Source organism: Vulpes lagopus, chromosome 2, assembly GCF_018345385.1.
Source record: "Vulpes lagopus strain Blue_001 chromosome 2, ASM1834538v1, whole genome shotgun sequence".
NCBI lineage: Eukaryota > Metazoa > Chordata > Mammalia > Carnivora > Canidae > Vulpes > Vulpes lagopus.
The window spans coordinates 169,044,877-169,072,739 of NC_054825.1; the positions used below are offsets into that span (position 1 = coordinate 169,044,877).

The 27,863-nt window shown below is 48.9% G+C and overlaps 1 protein-coding gene across 1 annotated transcript in view; it reads right to left on the reverse strand.

Moving 5' to 3' along the window:
- Positions 1–4,728: 4,728 nt before the first annotated feature.
- The window catches only part of CEACAM6 (CEA cell adhesion molecule 6), a 38,392-nt gene continuing 15,257 nt past the window's right edge, over positions 4,729–27,863 (reverse strand). The window contains 4 exon segments of the mRNA XM_041734571.1: positions 4,729–5,050; positions 5,423–5,693; positions 8,116–8,209; positions 9,120–9,616. Of these exon segments, the coding sequence (XP_041590505.1) occupies positions 4,729–5,050; positions 5,423–5,693; positions 8,116–8,209; positions 9,120–9,616 (1,184 nt within the window).

Below are 27,863 nucleotides of genomic sequence, written 5' to 3' on the forward strand. Positions count from 1 at the left end.
CCCCAACCAAATTTATTTTTAAAAGATTTTATTTATTTGAGAGAGAGGGTGAGAGAGCAGAAGCAGGGGAAATAGCAGAGGAAGAGAGAGAAGCAGGCTCCCTGCTGAGCAGGGGGTCAGATGGGGGGCTTGATCCCAGGAGATCTCAATCCCAGTGGGGGCTGGATCCTAACGCTGGGATCATGACCCCACCAAGGCAGACACTTAATGGACTTAGCCACCCAGTGCTCTGCCCCTAACCAAATTTAAAATAAATGAAACCAGAGTATATTCTCTGAAAACAGTAATCAACTAAAAGAAAGACAACAGAAAAATCCCTAAAACATTTTGAAAGTAAGCTACATATATGTAAATAAATGATGGGTCAAAAAGGAAGTCTCTGAGGACAATTTTAAAATATACAGAATTAAATATACTAAAACTAGAATTTCACCATTTGTGGGATGCAGCTTATGCTGTGCTGAGAGGGGAATTTATACCCTGAAATGCTTACATTACAAAAGAGGAAATATCTCAAATCAATAATCTCATGTCCTACCACAAGAACAAGGAAAATAAGAGCAAAGTGAACCCAACTGAAAGCATAAAGAAAGAAATCATAAAGAGAAGAGCACCCAGGTGACCCTTATGTCGGACACTGAGTGGACAGAATGAACCTGAGCCCTATAGAAGGGCAGGGCTGGGTCTGTAGAACCAGAATTGGTTCTGTGGGTGGGATGTAGATGCGAAAGAGGAAGATGGGGTGGCTGTGAGGGCCCTAGTCTTTTCTCTCCCTCTGAGGGGTCACAGGCAGATGCAGGAAGCCTAATATGTTGCCTTCTACCCTGGGAGATCTTCAGGCTCCATTTGCCCTTGGGTGGAACATTTGCTCTGCCGGGAAGGGCAGGCAGAGGGCAAAGGACTCTGACACCAGGCACAGGGCTCATCTAGGAGGAGCTGTGAAATGAGCCCAGGATTCTGCTCAGCCCTGCTGCCTGGGGAGCTCAGCTAGGGCTTGGGAAACAGGATACTGTGTTCAGGGGGGCTGGGTGATGGGTGTGTTTCCAAGGTCAGGCGTCAAGGGTCAGTAGTTAATCACGAAACATTCCTGCATTACTGTAGGCAAGGGAATGAGTGGCCTGACCCTCAGGGGCCAGGAGGTTCCTCAAAGGCTTGAGCAGACTCCTGGCCTCCCCATGGACACCCCCTGGGTGCAGCAATCAGCCAAGCAGGGAGCTGGAATGGATGTGCCAGCAAGTAACATCCACACATGTGATAAGGGTTTAGGATTGAGAGATGAGAGCAGAATCGGGTTGTCCCATGAGAATGCTACTTCTGCCTCACTGCACTCTCTTCTGTAGAGCAGAAATGGGCAGCCTCTGCAGCAGTCCCTCATTGCTCCTCCCTGCTCAAGTCGTGGGAGGAGCAGGGCTGAGACGCTGTCCGTGGTGCTGAGGACCCCCAGGCTTTCCCAGGGCTTGGCGCCTTGATCTTCTAGCTGTATCCCCTTTCTTCCATTCTTTTTTTTTTTTTTTTTTAATTTTTTCCCCTTTCTTCCATTCTTAACAAGGAGCATTACTGACGAGGAAGAAGTGGAGAGGGCTGCAGGGAGTGTGGACTGGCCCCTGTCTCCATCACTCAGAGCAGTGAGGGTGCTGTGGCCATCACTGCAGGAAGTGACTCCACAGTCAGATGACCAAGCCCACGTGCCCATCAGCAGTTTGTAGTGAAGGATGATGATGAACATGAGTATCCTTAAGGCTTAGCGCTGATTCTGAGGCTCAGGCGGCGGCTCCTGACTCCACCTAGAGTTTGGGGGTCTCAGGAGAGTCCTGGAAAGGAGGGTTCTAGGGTGAAACTAAGAAGCCACTTCTGCTTTGTGGTTGATTTGGCAACAAATGTTTGTGTCCTGGTGTTGTAATTCTTATAAAACAGGAAGAGGCTTCTGAGTCCCTGTAACCATCTGAGAACATATCTCAGTGACTTGAGGTTCTAGGCCCATCTGGCTGTTCTGTGGGATCCTGGATGTGTGCCAGGTTTCTGCCCCAGGCCCCTTCTCTCTCTTACTACCCTATGTTCTCCTTTGTTCTGCTCTTTCTTTCTTAGATTTTTACTTATTTATTTATTCATGAGAAACACACAGAGAGAGGCAGAGACACAGAGGGAGAATCAGGCTCCTCCCAGGAAGCCTGATGTGGGACTCGATCCCTATACCCGGGGATCATGCCCTAAGCCAAAGGCAGACACTCAACTGCTGAGCCACCCAGGCATCCCTGTTCTGCTCTTTCTTAACCTGAGAACACAGCAAGGGGCAGACTGGGGGCAGATCTTTTGCCCTCTATGGCTTCAGAACCAGAATATTCATTGCCCATACTTACCTGCTAGATAGGAACCTCTATCATGGGGCTGGGCAGGGAGTCCTAAACAGAAGAGAATGGGTGTTGGTAGCAGAGAAGGAGGGTCATTTCTCTACAGGAGTGAGCAGATCTGCCTCTTGAACACCCTTCTCCAAGCCTATTGACCCATGCCCCTGTCCCAGACCATTCTCCACTGCGCTCCCTGCCTCATTCCAGTTACCCCAGGACCCCTGGCTGATGCTCCCAGTGCCCGCTCTGTCCCTGGGTGGACTCCAGGGTTCACCTTTGGCCAACTCAGGGGAGCAGGGAATACTCAGTGCATGGTGGGGTGTGGTCCTGCCTCTGAAGCAGGTCCACTCCTGGCCAAAATAAGGACTGTCTTGTCCTGGCTAGTCTGGGGAAAGCACGGAGCATGCTGTGCTGCTGAATTGGATAGTGACCCTGCACAGCTTGGACCCCTGTGGAAACAGTGGGAGAGGGGGTGGGCTTACTGGGGATGTGGAACTGTTGGCTGGACCATGGCCTGGAAGCAGAGACAGAAGTTAGTACCCAGGGTTGTGAGGAATCTTGGCCCCACCTTCCCAGTCAGGGACACACGTCTTTAGCTCTCAGAGAACCAGGGAAGAATGATCACCTCCCAGGAAGAGACCCACTGGCTATTTTATGGCCCAGTGAGGGCCCGGTGCTGATATATGATCTAGATTCCACAGGTCAGGGAATATGACCAGCGGAGGTCTCCTGTGCTGAAGCCCAGAGAAAGGGTCAGAGGCTCCAGAGAGGGTGACTGGCAGAGTGGACACCGTGGGAGGACTTTAGGGCTTCCAGTCCCACCCAGACTGAAGAGCTACTCACAGGGGGTAGATGCTGGGCGCCAGAGGTACCTGAGATCATCCCAGATACTGGCCCTATGAGAGATCATCCTTATTGATGTGGGGTGCAGGGTGAGGTCACATCATTGGTGCTGGAACAGGGGATAAAGAGGATCCTCATTCAGGCAGCAGTTAGAGAATGCCTCTCTCCACCACTGCTGTTAGGAGAGCAAGGGCCTAGAATAGGGGATAAGGAAAGGCCTTTGGAACATGTCTGTCCTGGACCCAGAGACGAAGCCCCACAGGCTGACAGTACCTAGGAGAAAGTGTCCTGAAAAGGTCTGGAGGACTCAGGAAAGTAATCAAGCATGAAGGTTTGACTGAGTGAAAGGGTCAAGGCTGCAGCTGCAATTGCAGAACACGTGGGGAGGCCTGGGGATGCTGAATGTAGGGCTCCTGTGTGCCCAGACCATTACCCCCTCAGGCCAGAACAAAGTTGGAGGACTCCTACTTTCTTTTTTTTTTTTTTTTTTTTAAGATTTTATTTATTCATGAGAGACACAGAGAGGCAGAGACATAGGCAGAGAGAGAAGCAGGCTTCCTGCAGGGACTCAATCCCAAGACCCCAGGATCACAACCTGAGCCAAAGGCAGATGACAACCACTGAGCCACCCAGGCATCCCTCCAATGATTTTCAATAAGACTGTCATGACTATTCAATGGAGAAAAAAATCTATTCAATAAATGGTGTTAGGAACACTGGATATGCATGAAAAGGAATGAAGTAGGACCTGACTTACACCATGTACAGAAATTAACTTAAAATGATCAAACATTTAGAGTCCAAACTATAAAAGTCTTAGACGAAAACATAAAGCAAAACTTATTGAAACTGGATTTCCCAATGATTTGTTAGGTATGACACCCAAAGCAAAGACAGCAACAACAACAACAAAAACGAATGAATTGGAAAGCATCAACATGGAAAACTTCTGTGCATGAAAACGCAATTAGCAGAGTGATAGCACTAGTTATGGAATGAACAGGATATAGGGATGAAATATACAGTATAGGAAATACAATCAATGTATTTTAGTGGGGCTGCACGGTGACAGATGGGAGTTACACTGTGTGGAATATAGCAGAACCTATAGAGTTGTTCAATCACTATGTTGTACACCTGAAACTAATGAACTAATGTCACATTGTCAATTAAGTTCACTAAAAATAATAAATAAGTAAAAGTGAGGCAATGCAAGGATTGGAAAATATTTGCAAATCATATCTGGAATGAGATTAATACCCAGAAAATATAAAGTGCTTCTGCAATTCAACAACAACTAAAAGCAACCTGATCTGAGGACCCTGCTTTCTTCCCCCAACTGCAAGTCTCATGTTATGCATGGGGCTACCTGGAGGTGAGAACTCCACTCCCCACATTCTAGGCTGGACCCAAGGGGCCATGAGACATCAGAGACTTTGGGGAGGAAGCGCCTGCAGATATATAATGGGAGACTCCAGGGACAGATTTGGGTTTTGGTTGCAAATGGGAAAGAACTTCTAGGCTCTTTTCTGAAAGGCAGTCAGACCTTCACCCCCGTGCTCACTGCAGATGCTCCAGGGATGCACTTACCAGAGACTGTGATAGTCTTGACTGTGGTCTTATTGAGGCAAGTGCCATTGTTATAGACCAGGCAGGTTTAGGATCCGCTATCATTTGCAGTGATGTTGGGGATAAAGAGCTCCTGTGTGGATGGCTGGGGCCTCCCATTGATAAGCCAAGAATACTGTGCAGGTGGGTTAGAGGCTGTGCGGCAGGAGAGACGGAGGTTTGCCCCTAGATGGTAAGAGGAGTCTGAGGGGGAAATGGTGGGTGTGTCCAGGCCATTTGGAGCAAACAAAATAAAGCCACAGGTGATGTAATCCCAGGGAAGGGGAAGCTCCCTGTCTGTATAAGGACCATAGTGTCCCTCTGCTGGATCCAACCTTGTTCTCAAATGTCCCAATCAGAAGCTCCCTGTGTTCACTGAGCCTGGGTCTGAGACATGAAGCTGTTTCCCCTCCCAGGCTGTTGACCCTCCCTGAGAGGAGCAGCCTACTGCCTCTGAGTCTTGGTTAGTCTGGGCCTGCCCAAGTTTGCTGGAGACAGGAAGCCGTGGCCAGGCTGGAGGTCCAGCTGAGGGTCATGGACGTGGGCCCCAGAAGGATGGACGTGGCTTGGCCTCTGGCTGTGTGGACTTGAGCTGGCAGCCTGGACCAGGTAGGAATGGAAGTTACTTACAGAGCACATCATCACTACGATCGGCACTCACTGGGTTCCGAGTTTCACACTCATAGGGTCCTGTGTCATTCCTTGTGACACCATGTACAGTTAGAGTCCTGTTGTTCAGGGACAGCTCCAGCCTGGGACTGTCCGGGAGGCTCTTACTGTTTACTGACCACAGGCCGCTTGTGCTCTGAGTCTGAGCTTCACACATTAACACTACAGAATCCGCATTCTCCACGGGGCTGGAGTTGTTGCTTCTGATGCTGGGTTTGTGTAACTCCGCTGTGCAGACAACAGAGAGAACATTGCCCTGTGTGGTACCTGTGATTCTTCTGCAGGAATGTTTTTCTTTTTTCTTTTTAAGGTTTTATGTATTTATTTGAGAGAGAGACACAGAGAGAGAGAGAGCAAGCAGGGGGAGAGGGAAAAGCAGGCTTCCCACTTAGTGAGGAGTGCCACCCAGGGCTCAAACCCGGGACCATGGCGTCATGAGCTGAAAGCAGACTCTTTTTTTTTTTTTTTTTAAGATTTTATTTACTCATGAGAGACACACACACACACACAGAGGCAGACACAGGCAGAGGGAGAAGCAGGCTCCATGCAGGGAGCCTGAAGTGGGACTCGATCCCGGCTCTCCAGGGTCACGCCCTGGGCTGAAGGTGGCGCTAAACCATTGAGCCACCCAGGCTGCCCTGAAAGCAAGGAAGGCCTCAGGCACCCCTTCCACAGGCAACTTGAATCAGAGTTGGCTTCTCTCAGCTCTCAGCCAAACTTAGTCCTAAAAGAATAAGACATCTGTGTATCTCAACGCATGAGGATCTGAGCGCTCAGAAAAAGTAAACACCTGCTGTGTGCCTGAAAGCACAGGCCCTCTCGAATGTGGGTTATAGGGCAGCATTTAGTCAGGGAAGACACAGGATAAAGTCACAGGCAGCCCTGGACCTCTCCTGGCTCATCAGAGACATAACAGCCTGCCCTGGAGACGGGGTTCTGAGCAGAAATGACACCCAGGTCCACCAGGAACAAGCCCAGAGGTCAGTTCACTTCTCAGCGCCCCGCACCATCCCCCTACCCCCGCGGCATGGAGACGTAGCACCGCCTGGCTGTTTGATAACGAGTGACATGAGAAGTGACCCCTTACATGGCAGAGCCGAGTCCAACCACCAAGCGAAGAGCCAGAGGATGAGTAGGAAGCAGGGGTGGTGAGCGATGAATGATCCATCATCTCTTCAGAGAGGGGTCCTGGGTGCAGGATCCTAGGAGGTCTGGCCACACAGGCTCCCTGCCCTCCAGCGGGAGAGAATCCCCCACCATCCACTCCTTCCCTCCTAAGCAAAAGCAACTGAGTCTGCTTCGTGTGGACCGTGTGCTGGTTTTAGGTGCAGAGTCGGGAGGGGAAGGCAAGTCCCATCCCTTACACCCCAGTGGGAGCCACAGCAACACATCAGGAAACAATCCGATTTCTTTTTTTTAAGATTTTATTTATTTATTCATGAGAGACACAGAGAGAGAAGGAGGCAGAGACACAGGCAGAGGGAGAAGCAGGCTCCATGCAGGGAGCCCAACGCGGACTTGATCCCCCGGTCTCCAGGATCACACTCTGGGCTGCAGGCGGCGCTAAACCGCTGCGCCACCAGGGCTGCCCAACAATCCGATTTCAAGTCCAGCCCAGGCAGGTGAGGATGAGCCCCCTGGGGTGGGGGGCAGGAGCATTCTCCCTCTGATTGCTGAGGCAGGTCATTCTGGTGTCAACTGGAGTGAGCCTCCATTTGGTCTCACTGCCCAGACCAGCATCCCTCTCACTGACGGAGGAGATGATGGGGCTGGGTCTGCAGAGAGAACTTGGGTGACTGATGTGCTGCTCATCAGTCTGCGTGACCCTGATTCAGTGACTGTTTCTTCCTGCGCCTCAGTCTCTCCTGATTGCATAGGAATAATGGTAGATGATGTCTACTTGCCAGACCTGAGAATTAACCTTTAAACATCCTGAAATACCTGATCTAAATTTTGTCCATAGCAGCTGGTCAATCAAATTGCCTCTGTTCCTGCTCACCCCACAGGAGAGGGCTCCCTGGACCTGAATCTGGGGGGAGGAGGAGCTGCCAGGAGCATCTCACTGCTCTGTTGTTCCCTGGGGAGCTGCCTTTCCTCTGGAGACCCCAAGTCCCCCACAGCAGTTGGCCAATGGACTGGGGACCTGTTAGGTGTGTGCTGTCCATGTTGAGCCTCAGGTGAAGGCCCAGGCCCTGCCACTCCCCTCATGTGGGCTCTTGAGACTGAGCCCTGGCTGGTCACCAGCTCGGGCTGCCAGGAATTCCTTGCCGCCAGTCAGCTCTGCTCAGGAACCCCAACCCCATCCTGGTACAGACTCCTCAGGTCACCAAAATCAGGGGCTCCAAGACAGTGGTCTCGGTAGGGGCTTTCTGGGCTGGAGTCTGGTGAGGGTCCCAGGGGCCCCTCAGGCGTGGCCCTGACCTAGTCTTGCAGGGTCTTTGTCAGATGATCACAGAGTCTGGATTCCAGGAAAGGAATTCGTATCTCAGGAAGTTTGTCTCCAGTGTGTGGGTCCCCCATGAAATGCTTGAATCCCTATACGGGCCATAATGCAGAGAGGGATGGAGGCCCAGTGCAGGCCTGTGAATCCTGTGTGTGTGAAGTAGAATTCCCCCCACCCGACACCAGAGGTGAGAGAGCAATTACTCACAGAATATGCAGAGCTGTCCAGGTACTTGTTCAATTTGAAAATTTCTCTTTGTGATTTGTAGGATGTAGGATCCTGTGTCATTCAGGGTGATGTTCTGGAACAGCAGGGATCCACTGGGGTATATTATCTCTCTGCCACTGTGTGCAGGCCCCGGGGTAATTACTCCTGTGTCTACTACATATAATACAATTTGATGGACAGGTGCTACAATTTCCCCTCTGAACCAGGCAAGGCCTGCTGTATCCCCAGGCAGATTGAGGACCCGCAGAAGAGCGTCCTTCCCTTCAGCAGCATTGGGAGGCACGGACTCCACAGTGACTTGGGCAGTGGTGAGCGGGTTCCAGAAAGTTAAGAGAGACTAGTTTGGGAAGAGAGGGGATGGATCAGTGTTTGGACGTATGTGTTGGGATGGAGAGCTGGGGCCCTGGAGATGGAGCAGGTCCTAATCTCCCAGCCTCGGAGTATGTGTGGGAGCGGGCATGTGTATCTGGGTGTCTGTGTGTGTCTCCTGCTGCTTATGGTCACCAGCATGACCATGTTATTCTAGGCCCTCTGAACTTAATTTCCTATTTCCAAAGCTCTCCATAAATTGTTTGTGACTCACTCTGTCAGTGCCTCCAGATACCCACTCACACTCAGGGGGTCCCTGGTAGAGGCCTGCCCTGACTGGCTCCTCTGAGGACCCTCTGTCCTCACGTTCTAACTTTTCCCTGCTCTGTTTCCTACTTGGGGTTGTCATTACGTGACATGACATTCTAGATGTCTCTGCGGGTCTGTCTTCCCCCTGGGTGTGGTTTCCGTCAGGTTGCAAAACTGAGTCCCCGGTGAGGAGGCCCTTGGGACACAGCCCCTCAGTCCCACCTGCAGATCCCGAGGCCGTCCCGCCGCTGAGCCGGCTCCCCCGCCCCGCCCGCCGCCCCGTCCCCTGCGGAGCCCCGTCCCCCCCAGGCCCCAGGCCGCCGCTCCCCCGACCTCCCGCCCCTCCCAGGGGATCGGCCCCTCACCTGCCAGCAGGAGCTCCCGCCAGGGGCCGCGCCCTGCTCGGGGAGAGGCCGAGGGGGGCTCCATGGTGCCCGCTGCCCGCTCCGTCCGGCCCGGGGGAGAGCAGCTGCCGCCGCGCAGACGCTCGGGCCCCGCGGTCCCGCCCGGCAGCTCCGCGTCCTTCCCCCTCCGCGCGGGGCCGCCTCTGGGGGCGGGGCCGGGTCACGTGGGCCGGGCGGGGGCTCGCCGGCCCCCCCCCCGACGGCAGGTCCCGGGTTCCCATCCTCTGTCCCCGAGGGTCCCCGCAGCTGCTGAGGCCTCTCGGTCTTCCGCTGGGATTTCCCGGCAGACGCGAGCGCGCACCCGGCCTGCTCGGCACGAGCACGAGCCCGGGGCGTCGGGTCCGGGGCGCGCCCCGCAGCTCGGGGGCGAGGTGCAGGGTCCGCGCCCCCACAGCCCTCCCTCCTGGCCCTGGGGCTTCCCCCTGCAGAGCGGGAGCCCGGGGCCGCCTCCAGAGCGCCTGTCCCGGGACGTCACCCCCACCGGGCCTGGGGATCACCTGGGAACGTCATCAAGCCTGCGGAGGCCCAGGTGACCCCTGCACAGGCGGCTTTAGCAGATGCGCAGCCAGGCTGAGACCCCGGGACGTGGCGCCGGGGCCGCCTCTGCTCTGTGCCCACGGAGGGAGGGTCCGCAGACCCTGTGGAAAAGCAGATCTGACTCCGCAGGTGTGGTGTGGACCCCGGAGCCTGCATCTAACCAGCTCCCAGGGGACGCGGATCCTCCTGGTCCGGGGGAGCAGGCTTTGAAGAGCCGGGCTGAGGGGGACCCGGTTCCCTGAGAGGGTGACCCTTGTCCCTTCCCTCAGTGGCCTGTGCTGTGTCCTGGCCTTGAGTCTGTGGGCACCACACACACAGCCCAGGGTCCCCAGATCCAGGGGATCGTTTCCCTTGGTAACAGAGAAGCCCAGCCGGCAGGGGTCTCCCCAGTGATCTCACCTGCTCTGGGGAGGATGGACTTCCTCCTGGCAGCAAGGTCACAGAGAGGACTCTGGGGGTGAGACAAGGGGCAGGCAGGGTGATGACTGGTGAGGATCCAGTGTCCATTCCTGGGTATCACAAGCTTGACCTCTGCTTCCAAGGGCAGAGACTCAGGACCAGGTGTCTTAGGAGCTCACTTCCCAGGTGTGAATAGGACTTCCTGCGTGTCCTGGGAAGTGAAGAGGTGGTGGGAGGTCAGGTGGCTGGGGTATCTGGTCCCCAAGGGAAGGTTTGAGAAGACCCTCCCTCTCAGGGTCTCTTGGCTGAACTGTGGCTCAACCTTGGCTGGTGCCAGGTAAAAAGTGGGGCGGCACAGGGACCCCTTACGGGTCACCCTAGAAGCACCCTAGACAGAGCGACAGGACAGAACAGGCCCCCGGAGGGACCGAAGGGGCTGTTTGAGAAAGGGATAGAATTGAGGCTCCTTCTCTTTAGCCAAGGCCAGCGGTAGGTTTGGTGTCCTGGGTGTTGTCTGAGTGTCCCTATGTCGCCCCCTGGAGGCGCTGCCGGGGGCTGCACCCGCGATGCTGACCAGGCTCCAAAGGATGTGGGTGGCCCTGAGTCCTGGGCAGAGGTGAGGACTGGTCAGCCCGGGGCCTGGTCCGTGTGGGTCCTAGACTGCCTGAGTCCACCCCAGGGCAGGGTGAGCCAGGGGAGAGGACAGGCACTGTCCAGAAGATTCCTGATTCCACCCAGGGATGTGCTCCCTCAGAGGAGCTCTCTGTCCTCGACAGTTCAAGGAATGACGGAGTAGGCATCTCTTAAGACTTTGGAGGAGACCCACGTGCCTGGGGGTCTGGACACCAAATGCCCTGTGTCCCCATCACAGCCCAGGGGTGGGGGCACTGCCTCCAAGTCATCTGTGTCCCTGTCTGTCCTCTGCTCTAGGTGTCCCCACAGGAACCAGGAGCTGGAGCGGCTCCACCCAGACTCAGCTGAGGGATCCCAGGGCTGCCTCTGGAAAGGGGAGGAGACCTCAGCCCCTTGGAAACAAAGGCGGATCTTGGGTTCTCCTGTCCCACCTGCAAGGAAATGTCCCCTGGTTCCCCAGGCCTCCATGGGCTGCTGAGAAATCATCAGGGAGACACAGCAGGGGTCTCCACAGACCAGGGGCCCTCGGGATGAGGAGCCTGGGAGGCAGGAGGACTGTGCGTGGGTGAGACTGAGGTGGGTCAGAGCCTGCTGGGCTGTGGGGCCCTGAGCAAGGCTGTTGGCTACAGAGCGGCTCTGCCGCCCTCTGCTGGACAAGGAGGGAAGGAGGGAAGACAGTCCAGCCCTGCAGTTGGCTATTTTTAGAAATTTGTACTTAAGTAATATTTCATATATGTATATATAATTTTAACAACTTTATTGAGATATAGTGGACATATAGGACATATCTGGGAGTTCAAGTCTGCCTTTGGCTCAGGTGATGATCTCCTGGTCCTGGATGGAGCCCCAAGTGGGTTCGCTGATGAGTGTGGATTAGGCTTCCTCCTTTATCCCTCCCCCTTGGTCCTGCTATCTCTCCCCAATAAAGAAATTAAAAGGAAACTCAACCTATGTAAAGTAAACGGTTTATTAAGTTTTCCCGTGTGCGTGCACCACAGACATCACTCCTACGTGAAGATAGTGAATATGTCCCTTCCTCTCAAAAATCTCCTCATGTCCTCTCTATTCTCTTCCTTTGGCCCCTCTTAACCTTCCTTCCCCTTGTTCACATGAAACCTTACATTTGTTTGTTGTTATACATTAGTTTACAGTTTTTAGAATTTTGAATAGGTGAATAATACAAAATGATCTGGGGCCGGGGTTGTGTTCTTTACTCAGCATAGTTTTTAAAAATTAACCATTTGGTACATTTAGTGCATGGATGCACAGTTTTATTCTTTTTAATCTCTTATTTGTATTTCACTGGAAGGATTCAGAAAGGTATTTTTTAAAATTCATTCACTCATTTATGGACATTTACGTTGTTTCCACCTCTGGGCTATTACAAGTAGACCTGCCAGGAACTTTGGTGTGGAGTCCTCGAAATGGGCGTCTGCTCTCATATCTCTTGGGGGGAGGTGCACCCAGGAGGGCAGTGAGGGGATCACTGAGGAGGTACAGGTTTAAAGAGTTGAAGAACGTGCTACATTGTTTCACAGTGTATTGTAATTTTACTTTCTCACTAGCAATGTATGAGAGTACTGGTAGCCCCCATCCTCAACAACACTAATTCTGGACAGTCTTTTACATTTTTTTGGCCAGCCTGTTGTATGAGAAGTGGCATCTCAGGGTGCTGTTTGCTTTGGTTTCAACTGTGAAAACATTTATCATTGTCTATTACCTTACTTTTACTTTATTAACAGTTCATATGAGATCTATCCACTTCATAGTGTTCCATAATATATATATATGTACATATATATACACACACACACACATATATATATATATATATATATATATTACATCTCCCTCAACCATTCATGTGCAATGGACATTTAGGTGTTTCCATAGCTGGGCTGTTGAGAATAGTGCTGTAATGAGCACTGGTGTGCTCAAATCTCCTCGAGATCTTGCTTTCAATTCTTTTGAAGAATTATCTAGAAGTGGGGTTGCTGGATCATATTGTAGTTCTATGTTTAACATCTTGAGGAAACTCCATACAGTTTTCCAGAGTACCAGCCAGCATCCCCACCAACAGTGTACAAGGGTTCCCCTTTTTCTGCATCCTCACCATCAGTTGTTGTTCCAGACTTGTTAATTTCTTTTTTTTTTAAATTTTTTTATTATTTATTTATGATAGTCACAGAGAGAGAGAGAGAGAGGCAGAACACAGGCAGAGGGAGAAGCAGGCTCCATGCACCGGGAGCCCGACATGGGATTCGATCCTGGGACATGGGATTCGATCCCGGGTCTCCAGGATCGCGCCCTGGGCCAAAGGCAGGCGCCAAACCGCTGCGCCACCCAGGGATCCCTAGACTTGTTAATTTCAAGCGTTCTGAGTGGGTGAGTTGATGACCCACTGCGGTTTTGATTTGTATTTCCCTGATGTCAGGTGATGTGGAGCAGTTTTTCTTGTGTCTGTTGGCCATTTATACGTCTTCTTTGGAGAAATGTCTGCTCATGTGTTCTGCTCATTTCTTGACTGGATTCTTTGTTTTTTGGTGTGGACTTGATAATTTCTGTTAGAACTTGGATACCGGCCCCATATCTGGGAAGAGATTTGCAAATATCTTCTTCCATTCCGTAGGTTGCTGTTGAGTTTTGTTGATCATTTCCTTTGCTTTGTGGAAGCTTTCTCTCTTGACGAAGCCTCTGGAGTTCATTTTTGCTTTTGTTTCCCTTGCCTTTGGAGACATGCTAGTCCATTTAAAATCAGATCATTTTTTCATGTCTTTTTTACTATGCAGTTATAGGAGTTCCTTATGTATGTTAGAATTAACCCCTTATCTGCATGTTCTGAAAATATTCTCTCCCATTTGCTAAATTGCCTTTCATTTTGTTCATGATTTCCATTGCTGTACAGAAACTGCTTAGTGTTATAGAGTCCTGCTTGTTGATTTTCATTTCTGTTGCCTGTGTTTTGTGTCATATTCATGAAGTCCTTGCCAAGACCAATGGCATCAAGCTTTCCCCCTGTGTTTTCTCTTAGGAGTAATACTGTTTGGGGTTTTACACTTAAGTTGTTGATCCATTTTGAGTTGATTTGTGTACGAGTAGAGTAAGTGTGCCATTTCATTCTTTTGCATGTGGCTATCCACTTTCCCCAACATCAATTGTTGTAGAGACTATCCTTTCCCACTGTGTATTCTTGACACCCTTGTCGAAGATCCGTTGAACTTAGATGCATGGATTTAGTTCAGGGCTCTTTGTTCTGTTCCACTTTGTTTCCATCTGTCAATACTGGTACCTGACAGAGAACTGGTTATGAACTTGGGTTTGGCTGCTCACATCTCTTAAATCCACAATTGAGAGACAAGTGATTGTAGATGCACTCATTGGAGTGCAAAACATTCATACCCTAGTGTTCTGATGACGGCAGTTTTGGAATGTAGTTTGAAATTAAGAAAAGTGACGCCTCCAGCTTCCTTCTTGGTCAAGTGGACTTTGGCTACTTGATGCATTTTGTGGTTCCATACAAATTTCAGAATTACTTTTTTCTCTTTCATTGAAAAACGAGTTGATGGGGATTGCATTGCTTCTGTAGGTCATGTAGAGTAGTAGGGATATTTTTACACAATGAATTCTTCCAATCCATGGAGAGGTGATATCTTTTCTTTTTCTTTTTTTTAAAGATTTTATTTATTTATTCATGAGAAACAGAAAAAGAGGCAGAGACATAGGCAGAGAGAGAAGCAGGCTCCATGCTGGGAGACCAATGTGGGACTCAATCCCAGGACTTCCAGGATCATGTCCTGGGCCAAAGGCAGACACCTACCGCTGAGCCACCCAGGCATCCCAGGTGATATGTTTTCCTTTATTTGAGTGGGTTTCCATTTTTTTCATCAACATCTCATAGTTTTCAGTGTGTTTACCCTTCCTCTCCATGGGTACCTTTAGGCCAACATATTTGATTGTTTCTTTTTTTCTTTCTTTTTTTCACAGAAGACTTTAAACTCTTTTACTTTGTTGTTGTTGTTGTTGTTGTTGTTGTTTTTTTTACTTTGTTGTAAACAAGTTAGTTGCAACCAAATTTCTTTCACATGAGGAGAGCTCCCTACATGTTCTTCAGCACAGGAAAACAGTTACTGTTCAATTTCATTGAGAATCTTCCAAAGGAACATGCCAATAGAGTGAGACTTCACAATGTATGTGTTCCACTCTAAGTATATTATTTTCAAATTTACTTACAATTTCAAATGTGTACAAATTCAGAGGCGTAAGAAACTTCAATAACTATAGATACAGAGCTTAGGAAAGTGAAGGCTGTGAATGTCCCTTTTCATTTAATACATGCTGGATTTCCATTCTTGACCCATGCAGCAGGCAGTGCCTGCTATTCCCTGGACCAAAAAAGAGCTGATCTTCCAAGAATGGAACTTACTCCACCATTTTCGTAGGTATGAAGCCTTTCCAAAGCCAAATGCCAAGATACCAGCAAGTGTATCTTTGGGCAATGATCCAAACAGGCTCTGCTTTCTTGGTGATGGCAAATGGGGACCTTTTTCTTGCTTTACAAGGGTAAACACTGAAGCCATGGTGTCTTTGTCTTTGCCTCTCCTCTAGTTGAGTACACTCTGCTTATTCCTTGTCCCAAAATCTGTGGTGGTTGGGCGTTGGCTCCTAGGCAGCACCTCTGGCGCACAGAGCAGAGCTCACCTTCCTCTACCACTACAGATGGGACTATTGCCTGCCTCCAGGTGCTTGCCTCTACCCCTCATAGCACCTCCAGAACAAAGTATGACATTGTTTCTGATGCCATTGTAAACGGGATGATTTTATTTATTTTCCAGAGAGTTTGCCATTTGTTCCTTGTAATGTATAGAAATGCATGGATATCTGTATACTGATTTTGCATCCTGCAGCTTCTATATTTGTATATTAGTTCCGAGAGTCATTCATGGAATCTTTAGCATTTTCTATACAAAAGATCACGTCATCTACAAACATAGGCAATTTTACTTCTTCTTTTTTGGTCATAAATGCTTTTTATTTCCTTTTCTTGCTTAGGTTCTCTGGCTAAGACTCTTAATACTATGTCAAACAGAAGTGGTGAAAAGAAGCACCCTTGTCTTGTTTCTAATTCCAGTAAGGAAGCTTTCCACCTTTCACCATTTGTATGATGTTCGCTGTGGGATTGCCATATACAGCTTTTATTATGTTGAGCAGCAGCATGCTATACATGATTCTATACTTGTAATTTCTGCATATCTGTGTCTTTGCACAAAAGGTACCCGCTGATTAGAAAGGGAAACACTCGGCACTATTGGTGGGAACATAAAGTGGGCAGCCACTCTGGAAAACAGTATAAAGTTTCCTCAAATGTTAAAAATAGAGGTACTCTGTGATCCAGCAATTGCATTACTAGGTATTTACCTGAGGGATAAAAAAATACTAATTCAAAGGGATACACACACTCTGATGTTTCTAGCAGCATTATTTACAGTAGCCAAACTATGGAAACAGCCCAAACATCCAGCAGTTGATGAATGGATAGAGATGACATGGTATACACAATGGAATACAACTCAGTCACAAAAAGGAATGAAATCTTGTCATTTCCAATGTGGGTGGAGCTAGATTATATCATACAAAGTGAAATAAGTCAATCAGAGAAAGAGAAATACCATAATATTTCACTCCTGTGGAATCTATGAAACAAAAAAAATTAGAGCAGAGGCAAAAAGGAGAGAGAGTCAGGCAAACCAAGAAACAAACTCTTCACTACAGAGAATGAACTGATGGTTGTCAGAAGGGAGGTAGGTGGGGGGATGAGTGAAATAGGAGATGGGGATTAAGCAGAGCACTTGCTGTGATGAGCATTGGGTATTGTAAGGAAGTGTTGAATCACTGGATTGTATACATGCAACTACAATTTCACTATGTAAACTAACTGAAATGTATTTTATTCTATTCTTTAAATTTTAAAAATTTATTTTTTGGGGAGGAGAAGTATAGAGGGAGTCAGAGAGGATATCCAGCTGACTCCCCACTGAGCACCAGAGCCCAAGGCAGAGCTCCATCCCCTGATCTGAGATCATGTCCCAACTTGAAACTAAAGGGCAGACATCCAAACAACTGAGCTACCCAGGTACCCCAACTAACTGGAATTAAAACAAAAATTTTAGAAAATACTCACTGACCAGCTCTTTGTCACTAAAATTGTTACACTGGCATAAGTCTAGACAACTCGTTCGGATGTGCCTCTTGATATGATGCAATATAAAACCCAGGAAACATTCTTGCAGGGAAAAAAAAACATAAGCTGAATCTATTTAAACTTTGAGATTCGTTTACCAATTTATAGTGAGTACAGGGTTTAGAGAAGCAAGTGAAATGACACCATAAGGAAACAAAGTGAGAATGTGGGCATTCTACAAGACAACATTTCTGCTCTGGTTTTTCAAAGAGTGTACATCTTTTTAAAAATTTCAGAGGTAGAGGAATGTTACAGAGTGAATTGTTCTGCTTCCAGAATTTTCAAAAATGAACACGCGAATGAATCTCGCAGCTATCTCAGGAAATAAAATATTGCTAGCACCCTAGAAGTTCCTGTCCTCTTCCATTTGTAAATGTCTTTTTTTTTTTTTTTTTAAGATTTATTTACTTGGGACCCCTGGGTGGCGCAGCGGTTTGGCGCCTGCCTTTGGCCCAGGGCGCGATCCTGGAGACCCAGGATCGAATCCCACTTCGGGCTCCCGGTGCATGGAGCCTGCTTCTCCCTCTGCCTGTGTCTGTGTCTCTGCCTCTGTGTGTGTGTGTGTGTGTGTGTGTGTGTGTGTGTGTGACTATCATAAATAAATAAAAATAAAAATAAATTAAAAAAAAAGATTTATTTACTTATTTGAAAGAGCAGGGAGGGGCAGTAAGAAAGGGAAAAAAATCCACAAGGAGACTTCTGACTGAGCTCAGAGTCCCACACAGGGATCCAACCCAAGGCCCTGACTTCATGACCTGAGCTGAAAGCAGAGCTGGATGCTTACCTGACTCAGCCACCCAAGTGCCCCCATTTATACACTTCTGATGTTCAATCACCTTTGCTTTCCTGGGACAAACTGAACTTACTCCTGGTCTACTGTCTTATTCTTTTTTTTTTTTTTTTTTTAATTTTTATTTATTTATGATAGTCAGAGAGAGAGAGAGAGAGAGAGGCAGAGACATAGGCAGAGGGAGAAGCAGGCTCCATGCACCGGGAGCCTGATGTGGGATTCGATCCCGGGTCTCCAGGATCGCGCCCTGGGCCAAAGGCAAGCGCCAAACCGCTGCGCCACCCAGGGATCCCTACTGTCTTATTCTATGTACTGTTGGATTTGGTTTGAGAATACCTTGTTTAGCATTTTTGCCCCTCTGTTCATGAGGATGACTGGTCTGATAGTTTCCTCTTTTTGTGCTTTTGTTGTTGATCTTATTTCTATTGAAGGTTTATACTAACCTTGGAATGAGTTGAGGGATATTCCATCTCAATTCTATGCATGAATTTGTATGATTTTGAGACAATTTGTCTTGAAAGTTCTATGGAACTCACTAATAAGGGATCCCTGGGTGGCGCAGCGGTTTAGCGCCTGCCTTTGGCCCAGGGCGCGATCCTGGAGACCCGGGATGGAATCCCACGTCGGGCTCCCGGTGCATGGAGCCTGCTTCTCCCTCTGCCTATGTCTCTGCTTCTCTCTCTCTCACTGTGTGCCTATCATAAATAAATAAAATTTAAAAAAAAATAAAAAAAAGAACTCACTAATAAAACTTCTCAGCTGGAAATTTGTTTCTCTTTCCTTAAAATCTTTTCATGTGGAAAATTTCAAAGATGTGCAACGAGAGTTTGTATACAAACATGTACAAATGGACTCTAGTTCATTATATCAGGGAGAATGGTATCCTGAACCCCCATGTAACCATCTCCAGCTCCAAAGTATCAACTCCTGATGAAGCTTACTGTATCTATCTCCCTTCTACCTCTCCACCCATTGGATCAATATTAGAAATCATAGAATATTGTAGGGGAACACTTTGTGTGTACTTCTAAAACATGAGACCCCACTGCCCAATTACAAAAAAATCAAACCTAGAGAAAAGTTGCAAGACTATTAGAGGGAACTCCCATATACATTTCATGCTTATTTACCAATGCCGCATGTGTATTCTAGCTGTATAGATATAAATATGTGCATGCACACAAACCTTTTTCATTCAATACATACATGATTTTTTGATGGATCACATGAATGTTACACGAATCCTTATAATTCTTTTTTTTTTTTTTTTTGGTGGGGCCTGGGGTGTTTCAGTCTTGCTGGTAGATAGGGTCTGGAGCCAAGATTGTCCTCTGTGAGATCACTCTACTTGGCAGGAAGGTCAGTGGTGCTGGGATTTTATTTTATTTTTTTAAATTTTTATTTATTTATGATAGTCATACAAAGAGAGAGAGAGAGAGGCAGAGGCACAGGCAGAAGGAGAAGCAGGCTCCATGCACCGGGAGCCCGATGTGGGATTTGATCCCGGGTCTCCAGGATCGCGCCCTGGGCCAAAGGCAGGCGCTAAACCGCTGTGCCCCCGATGGATACCCTTATAATTCTTTTTTTTTTAAAAGAGTTTTATTTATTTATTCATGAGAGACACATACACACAGAGAAAGAGAGAGAGAGATGCAGAGACACAGGCATAGGAAGAAGCAGGCTCCATGCAGGGAGCCCGACGCAGGACTAGATCCCGGGACTCCAGGATCACGCCCTGAGCCAAAGGTAGGCTCTAAACCGCTGAGCCACCCAGGGCTTATAAATCCTTTTAATTCATCCTAACTACTTCAGCCCAAATCTCATCAGAACCAGGATTTTCTCCTATATATCCATGGTAGGATACTAGAGCTCCAACAATTTTGATATTAATACAACAATATAATCTATGATGTCTATATTAGCCTCCTATTACTGCTGTAACACCCACAAGCACAACAGCTCAAAAGCAACAGACATTTGTTAACTTACATTTTGGGAGGTCAGAAGTCCAATATGGGTTTTACTGGGCTAAAATAAACATATTGGCAGGGCCACTTTCCTGTCTGGTCTTCTAAGGGTGTATCCGTTTTCTTGCCTTTTCCAGCCTCTGGAGTGTGCTGATTCTCCTTGGCTTGTGGTCTCTTTTTTTTTTTGGCTCAAGTCATGAGGTCATGGTCCTGAGGTTGAGCCCTGCATTGGACTTCCTGCTCAGTGGGAAATCTGCTTGAGGATTCTCTCCCTGCGCCCCATCCCCCTACTCAGGAGCATTTCTCTCTCTCTCTCTCTCTCTCTCTCTGATATAGAAATAAATCTTAAATCAGAAAGGATTTCACAATGGTGCCACTGGACACCAGAAGAAGGAAAAAAGTATGGACTGAAAAAGTGTCTGAAGAAACAATGGTCCAATAAGCTGACCCCCAAACATGATACACATCACTAAGACACATGGCAAACTTCTGAAAACTAAATATGAGAAAAAAATCTTTAAAAACAGCCAGAGAAACAACTCATTGCATATTAAGGAGCTGTGGTTCAAGACACAAGTTTTGTATCTGATGCATGGAGGCCAAAAAGAAGTAGCCTGTTTTTCTAGTGGAGGACAAATCCTGTCTCTGACAAAATGATCCTGAGAAGCAAAAGGGAAATAAGGAAATTTTCTGATGAAGGAGGAAGTTGAAAATTTGTTGCTACTTGACCTGCTATTAAAAGATGGCTAAGAGGAAAAGATCCAATTCATCGTTCTCTGTTGCTTATCTTTGGTGTCCTATCTAAAAGCTAACAAAATTTACTTGGTTTTGAAGTAAACTGTACTTCTACCTGGTGGCTCAAACTCATGATCCTGAGATCAAGAGTCATACGCTCCACAGACCTAGTCAGCCAGGTGCCCTTAATCAATTTTTTTAAAGATTTTATTTATTTGAGAGAGAGAGGTGAGAAAGCACAAGCAGGGGGAGCAGCAGAGGGAGAGGGAGAAGCAGGCTCCCTACTGAACAGGGGTTCAGGATTTGAGGGGGCTCAATCCCAGAAGAGGCTCAATCCCAGGACCCGCTAAGGCAGATGTTTAATGACTTAGCCACCCTGGTGCCCTGCCCCTAACTAAATTTAAAATAAATGAAACCAGAGTATGTTCTCTAAAAATAGTAATCAAACTAGAAATCAATAAATGAAAGACAACAGAAAAATTTCCAAAATATTTTGAAAGTAAGCTACATATATGTAAATAAACTATGGGTCAAAAGAGAAGACTCAAAGGAAATTTTAAAAATACACAGAATTAAATACACTAAAAAATCTCCATCATTTCTGGGATGCAGGTTGTACTGTGTGTCGAGATAGGAATTTGTACCCTGAAATGTTTATAGAGGAAATATTTCAAATCAATAATCTCATGTCCTACCACAAGAACTAGGAAAATAAGAGCAAAGTGAACCCAACTAAAAGTAGAAAGAAAGAAATCATGAAGAGAAGAGCACCCAGGTGGCCCTTATGTCAGACACTGTGAGTGGATAGAATTGACCTGAGCCCCATAGAAGGGCAGGGCTGAGTCCGTAACATCAGAGTTGGTTCTGTGGGTGGGATGTGGATGCAAAAGAGGAAGATGGGCCTAGTCTTTTCTCTCCCTTTGAAGGGTCATGGGCAGATGCAGGACCCCTCAGATGTTGACCTCTACCCTGGGAGATCTTCAGGCTTCACTAGCCCTTGGGTGGAACGTTTGCTCTGCCGGGAAGGGCGGGCAGAGGGCAAAGGACTCTGACACCAGGCACAGGGCTCAGCCAGGAGGAGCTGTGAGAAGAGCCCAGGGTTCTGCTCAGCTCTGCTGCCTGGGGGAGGGGGGTTGCTCAGCTGGAGCTCAGGAAACAGGATGCTGTACTCAGAGGGGCTGGAGGCGGGTGATGGGTGTGTTTCCAAGGTCAGGCACCAAGAGTCAGAAGTTAATCAGGAAACATTCCTGCCTTACTGTAGGCAAGGGAGTGAGTTGCCTGACCTTCAGGGGCCAGGGGATTCCTCAAAGACTTGAGCAGACTCCCAGTCTCCCCATGGACACCCTCTGGGTGCAGCAATCAGCCATGCAGGGAGCTGGAATGGATGTGCCAGCAAGTAACATCCACACATGTGATAAGGGTTTAGGATTGAGAGATGAGAGCAGAATCGGGTTGTCCCATGAGAATGCTACTTCTGCCTCACCGCACTCTTCTGTAGAGCAGAAATGGGCAGCCTCTCCAGCAGTCCCTCTTTGCTCCTCCCTGCTCAAGTCGTGGGAGGAGCAGGGCTGAGACGCTGTCCGTGGTGCTGAGGACCCTCAGGCCTTCCCAGGGCTTGGGAGCCTTGATCTTCTAGCTGTACCCCTCTCTTCCATTCTTAACAAGGAGCATTACTGATGAGGAAGAGGTGGAGAGGGCTGCAGGGAGTGTGGACTGGCCTCTGTCTCCAACACTCAGGGCAGTGAGGGTGCGGTGGCCGTCACTGCAGGAAGTGACCACAGTCAGATAACTAAGCCCAGGTGCCCATCAGCAGTTTGTAGTGTAGGAGGATGTTGAACATGGCCTTGGGAGTGTGGTATACAGAACAATGATCCTCTCAGAGATGTTTCTATCCTCATCCTCAGAATCTGTGAATATGTCAATGATAAAGAGACTTACAAACTAGGGATCATGTGACTGGGACATTATGGTGGTTTTCCAGGGGGAGGGGCAAAATAACCACAATAGTTCTTTCTTATAAGAAAAGAGGGAAGCAGGAGAGGCAGAGCCAAGAAGAAGACCTGATGGATGGAAACAGGACACAAAGAGACCTGGCATTGCTCTGCTGGCTTTCAAGGTGGAGGAACAGGCCACAGCCATGGGATGCAGGTGGCCTCCAACCGCTTGAAAAAGCAAGGAAACAGACTTTCCTTGAGCCTCCAGAAGAAGTAGCCAGGTCAGCACCTTGACTTGTGCTGATTTACACCACTGAGCTTGCAATAATTTGGTACAGCAGCAAGAGGAAACTAGCAAGAGATGTCACCTTGTCTAATTCAACATAGTGTGCATCGGAAAAAGGAAGATCTTAGAGCTGAATAATGATGATACTTTGGAGGTTGTTTTTCTTACCTCTCATCTCATGACTAAGAACACTCAGGCAAAGGCAGACACACTTTGAAATATGGGCATGGTGCCTTGGTGCTCAGACCACTTTTATTTGTGTGAATGTGGGCACTGTGATGCAAATGAATCCCCATGGGAAGAGCGCCCAAGCTGGGGCCTCAGGGAAGAATGAAGAACTGCTGGCCCAGGTGTGTGGAGGGGGCTGCAAGTGATGCACAGGTGGGAGGAAGCCCATGGCCCAGGTGGAAGAGACCATATGTCCAATCGCCATGGGAGCTTGGATGACAGTTTGGTGGGTAAGCCCCCTGCCTCTGACCTGGACACTTCTTTGTCAGGAGGTATGTTTCAGGAAGATCCAGTTCAGTGAGAAAAGTGGACACTGATGGGAAGGACCGGGCTAGAGGGTACAGGCAGTGCCTGTGAGGGCCAAGCTCAGGGCATGAATTCTGGGTCTTCCCCACTGGGGTTACTCTGACAGCCTCTCTCTGTCACCCCAGAGGTAAGGATATCCTGAAGGCTGGCCTCTAACACAGAGGAGAAACATTTGGACCTGTGCCAGACCCCTGGGTCCTGGATTTGGGGACAGGAAAGTTTATTGGTGAAGGCCACCAGTGAAGGCCACCAGGGCTGGGTGAGGAGGGCCAAAGGGCTCAGGACACCAAAAGGAGGTGAAAGGGTCCCACTCAGGATGCATGCCGGCTTGTGGCTGCTCCTCCCTAGCTCCTCTTCCTGTGGTCAGCAGAGGCCCCATGTTATGTGCACACTTATAAACCTGCTGCATATTTATAAGCTCTGGGAGTGTCTATAGCCTTGGTCCCTGAGCAGTGTGAGGACTACTAAGGGCTCTCATGGTTTGGCCACAGCTCTGGTGTTCTGGTGAGCATGGTCCCAACATGTCCACACCCCTCACCACTTCTTCTATTCTGGGGGACTAGAGATGGGGGTTTGGTTAGCTTAGAGGTAAACATCTCCCTGTGTGACCCAAGAGAGAAGAGACCCAGAGTTTCAGGTGAATATGTTTTCTCTTCTTTTTTTTTACTTTATTCTTTTTTAAAAGTAAATGCTATGCCACACATAGGGCTCAAACTCATGACCTCAAGATAAAGAGTAGCATGCTCTACTGACTGACCAGCCAGGTGCCCCTGGGAAAATTTCTGCTAAGAGAAATTGCTATTCACAAAAAAAGGGCAAAAGAGGGGAAGACTCCTCTTTATTCAGGTCCTCTCAACATGTTCCTGGTGATTCAGGGGTAAGGACACTTTCCCTGGGAACCTGTACTTCCTGGGAGATAGCAGCCTTTGTCCCGGGTTCAGGCCAGCCTGTGGATCTCCAGAGAACAGGAGGTACGCAACCCTGGTTCCATGACTCTGAATATCCTCAAGGTTTAGAGCTGGTTCTCTGGCTCAGACTGTGGCTCCTGACCCCAGCCAGGGTCTGAGTTCTCAGGAAGTCCCATGGAAGGAACAATTCCCAGGGGAAACTAAGAAGCCACCTCTTTTTTTTTTTTTTTTAAGATTTTGTTTATTCATTCATGACAGACAGAGAGGGAGAGAGAGGGGTAGAGACACAGGCAGAGGGAGAAGCAGGCTTCATGCAGGGAGCCCAACACAGGACTCGATCCCGGGTCTCCAGGATCCAGCCCTGGGGTGAAGGCAGCACTAAACCACTGAGCCACCGGGCTACCCTAAGAAGCCACTTCTGCTTTGTGGTTGATCTGGCAGTAAATGCTTGTGTCCAGCTGTCATAATTCCTGTAAAACAAGAAGAGGCCTCTGAGCCCCTGTAACCTTTTGTGAACATCTCTGTGTGACTTTAAGGCTCCAGGCCCACCTGGCCACTCTCTGGGAGCCTTGCTGTGTGTCAGGTTTCTGCCCCAGGCCCCTTCTTCCCCCTCACTAACCCTGATCCCCTTTGCTCTGTTGTTTCCTGAACCTGATAGCACAGCCAGGGGCAGGCGGGGGCAGATCTTTGTACCCCTAAGGCTTAAGGGACAGGTCATTCATTGCCCACACTCACCTGGTAGATAGGAACTGCTGCTGTGGGGCTGGGCAGGGAGTCCTAATAGGGGAGAATGGGTGTTGGTAGCAGAGAAGGAAGGTCATTTCTCTACAGGAATGAGCAGATCTGCCTCTTGAGCAGCCTTCTCCAAGCCTGTTGACCCATGCCCCTGTCCCAGACCACTCCCCACAGCACTGCTGCCCCATTCCTATTAGCCCAGGACCCCTGGCTGATGCTCCCAGTGCCCACCCTGCCCCTAGCTGGACTCCAGGGTTCACTTTTGGCCAGCTCGGGGGAGCAGGGGAAACTCAGGACATGGTGGGGACTGGTCCTGCCCCAGAAGTGGGTCCACTCCTGGCCAGTACATGGCTTGCCTTGCCTGGCTACTCTGAAGGAAGCAGGGCCTGTGAATGCTGCTGAATTGGTTGGTGGTTCTGCCTTGAGCCTGCACAGAAGGGGCTCCACTGGAAAGAGTAGGGGAAGTGGCAAACTTACTGGGGATGTGGAGCTGCTGGCTGGACCATGGCTTGGGGGCAGAGACAGGGGTTAGCATCCGGGGCTATGAGGAAGCTTGGGCCTACCATCCCAGGCAGGGATAGGTCCTGAGCTCTCAGGGACCAGGGATGAAGGAGCACCTCCCAGGGAGAGACCCATAGGACATTTTAGGGCACAGTGAGGCCAGGTTATGACCTATGATCCAAATTCCAGAGGTCAGGGAGTATGGCCAGTGGAGGCCCCATGTGCTCTAAAGCCACGAGAGGTCTCGTAGGTCTCGTGTGCTAAAGGGAATGGCTCAGAAACCCCACGGGGTGATTTCAGGAGTGGACAGTATGGGGCAGGTCCATGGGGCTCTCGGTCCCTACTGGGCTGAAGAGATACTTATGAGGGGTGGATGCTGGGCGCCAGAGCTCTTTGAGATCATGGCAGGCACTGACCCTAGGAAAGATCAGGCTTAAGTGTGAGGGGATCAGGGTGAGGTCACAGGTTCGGAGTCACAGCTGGGGACAAAGAGGATCCTCATTCAGGCAGGATTAGTGAACTTCTCTCTCAACCACTACTGTTTAGGAGAGGAAAGGCCAAGGAGAGGGGATAAGGAAAGGCCATGGACCATGCCTCTCCTGGGCCTAGAAGGGAAGACCCGCAGGCAATGGGATCTAGGAGAAACTGTCCTGAAAATTGATGGAGGACCTAGGAAAGGAATCAAATATGAGGGTTTGATGAGTGGAAGGGGCAAGGCTGCAGCTGTGTGTTCAGGACATGTTGGGAGCCCTGGGGATGCTGGATCCCTGAATGTGGGGCACCTGATGTGTCAGACCCTCGCCCCCTCAGGCCAGGAGATGCTATAATGTGACATGGATGTCCTTGATCTCCATCTGCCTGGAAGAGGCATAGAGGACATCCCAGGACCTCTCCCTGGATGAGCCTAGGTTCTCTGGCCTCACACAATAGAGGTTGTGGTTCCTGATGTGGTTCATGCATCTGCCATTTTGGGGAATGACCCCACCTGGTCTGTCAGGCTCTTCAACTCTCTGCTATGTGACCTTCCCAAGGAACTTTCTGAAATCCTGAGGCCACAAATCCCCCACATAGGGCATGTGGACTTAAAAAAAACACAGGAGGTGCCATTTACTGAGCCCTTACTCCTGTCAGCATTTTTATAGGTTTGCCAAGTGATCAGGACAACCCTGAGGGGCTGTTCCCCAATTGTCTCTAATTTATAACTGAGGAGGCTGTAAAGGGAGCACCCATGTCTGCAGCTGGTGAGGAAGGAGCCAGATGGAATGAGAGGGAAAATCAGGGGGGGAGTTGGGAGGCCTGGAAGAGCCAGCCCAGAATCCTAGGTTAGGACGAGGTCTCCCTCCTGCCTGGGGGTCAGCTGTGGGACAGGATCAGCTGTGGAAAATGCCTCTAACCTTCCAGTCCTTCTGCAGAGCAGACACCCCACGGTGGCCATGAATACTAATCTGAGCAGAACCCCAAATGCAGTGCCAATGAAGGACCCCACAGGGAGGCCCATGGTGCTTCTTTCATCTGAAATAGGCAGTGCCAATGAAGGACCCCACAGGGAGGCCCATGGTGCTTCTTTCATCTGAAAAAGGGAGGGGAAGGAGTCCAAAGTCAAATCTGGGGACACCAGGAGGGGCCAAGAAGGAAGGGCATGCTTAGGGAGGGAGACAAGGCTACTGAGTTCTGGGTGGTGTGTGTGTTGTCACCACAGAGTCCTGACACCCTGACTGCTACATCATTCCTGTTCATCACAGTGAAACCTTGGATTGCTCTCATTCTCACATTGTCCCCCACCAGCAAAGCCGTCCTGTTCATCTTCCTCTCACATTACGCCTTTTCTCCTATGTCTTCCCTTTCATCATCATTTTTTCTTGCCTTTCATCATCATTGAAGTTCTTACAGGGAGACCTTCATCTGTCCACTCAACACTGATTAAAGAGAAAAGCCTTAGCCAATGACTTTTGAGGTCAGTTCTGTGCAAAGCACATGAGAAAGAAATGCTTTATGTTTATAACATTTGCTGCTTCTCTGCCCTTAAAGGGGCCAAGTGTCATTCCCACTGTGCAAAATGTGCATCCGAGTGTTTAAAGGGCTTCACTAAATCAGTGAAGGTCACAGAGCTGGAACGTGATAAGAAAACACTGAATCCCAATTCCAAGTGGTATTACAGCTAGTAACAAAAACGCCAATAACAAAAAAACCAATAGCTGCTAAATTTGATTGAACCCCAAATCTGAGTATGATTCTGTCTCAGGATTTCATCTCATGAGCTCATATTAACAACACTCACAACAGCCCAGAGATCCAGCTGTTCTTTCCAGTTTTATATATGAGAACACTGAAGCTCTCTGGAGATTGAGAGTCTTGCCCAAGGTCCAACAGCTGGTACATATCAGAACCAAGATGCTAAAAGATTAGTTCAATTCTGGGGACCTTATCCACGATGTCCTATAGGCCTCTACCTCCTCCAGGACTTCATCCATTTCATACCCCCTGCCAGGAAAATATACAGGATGGATG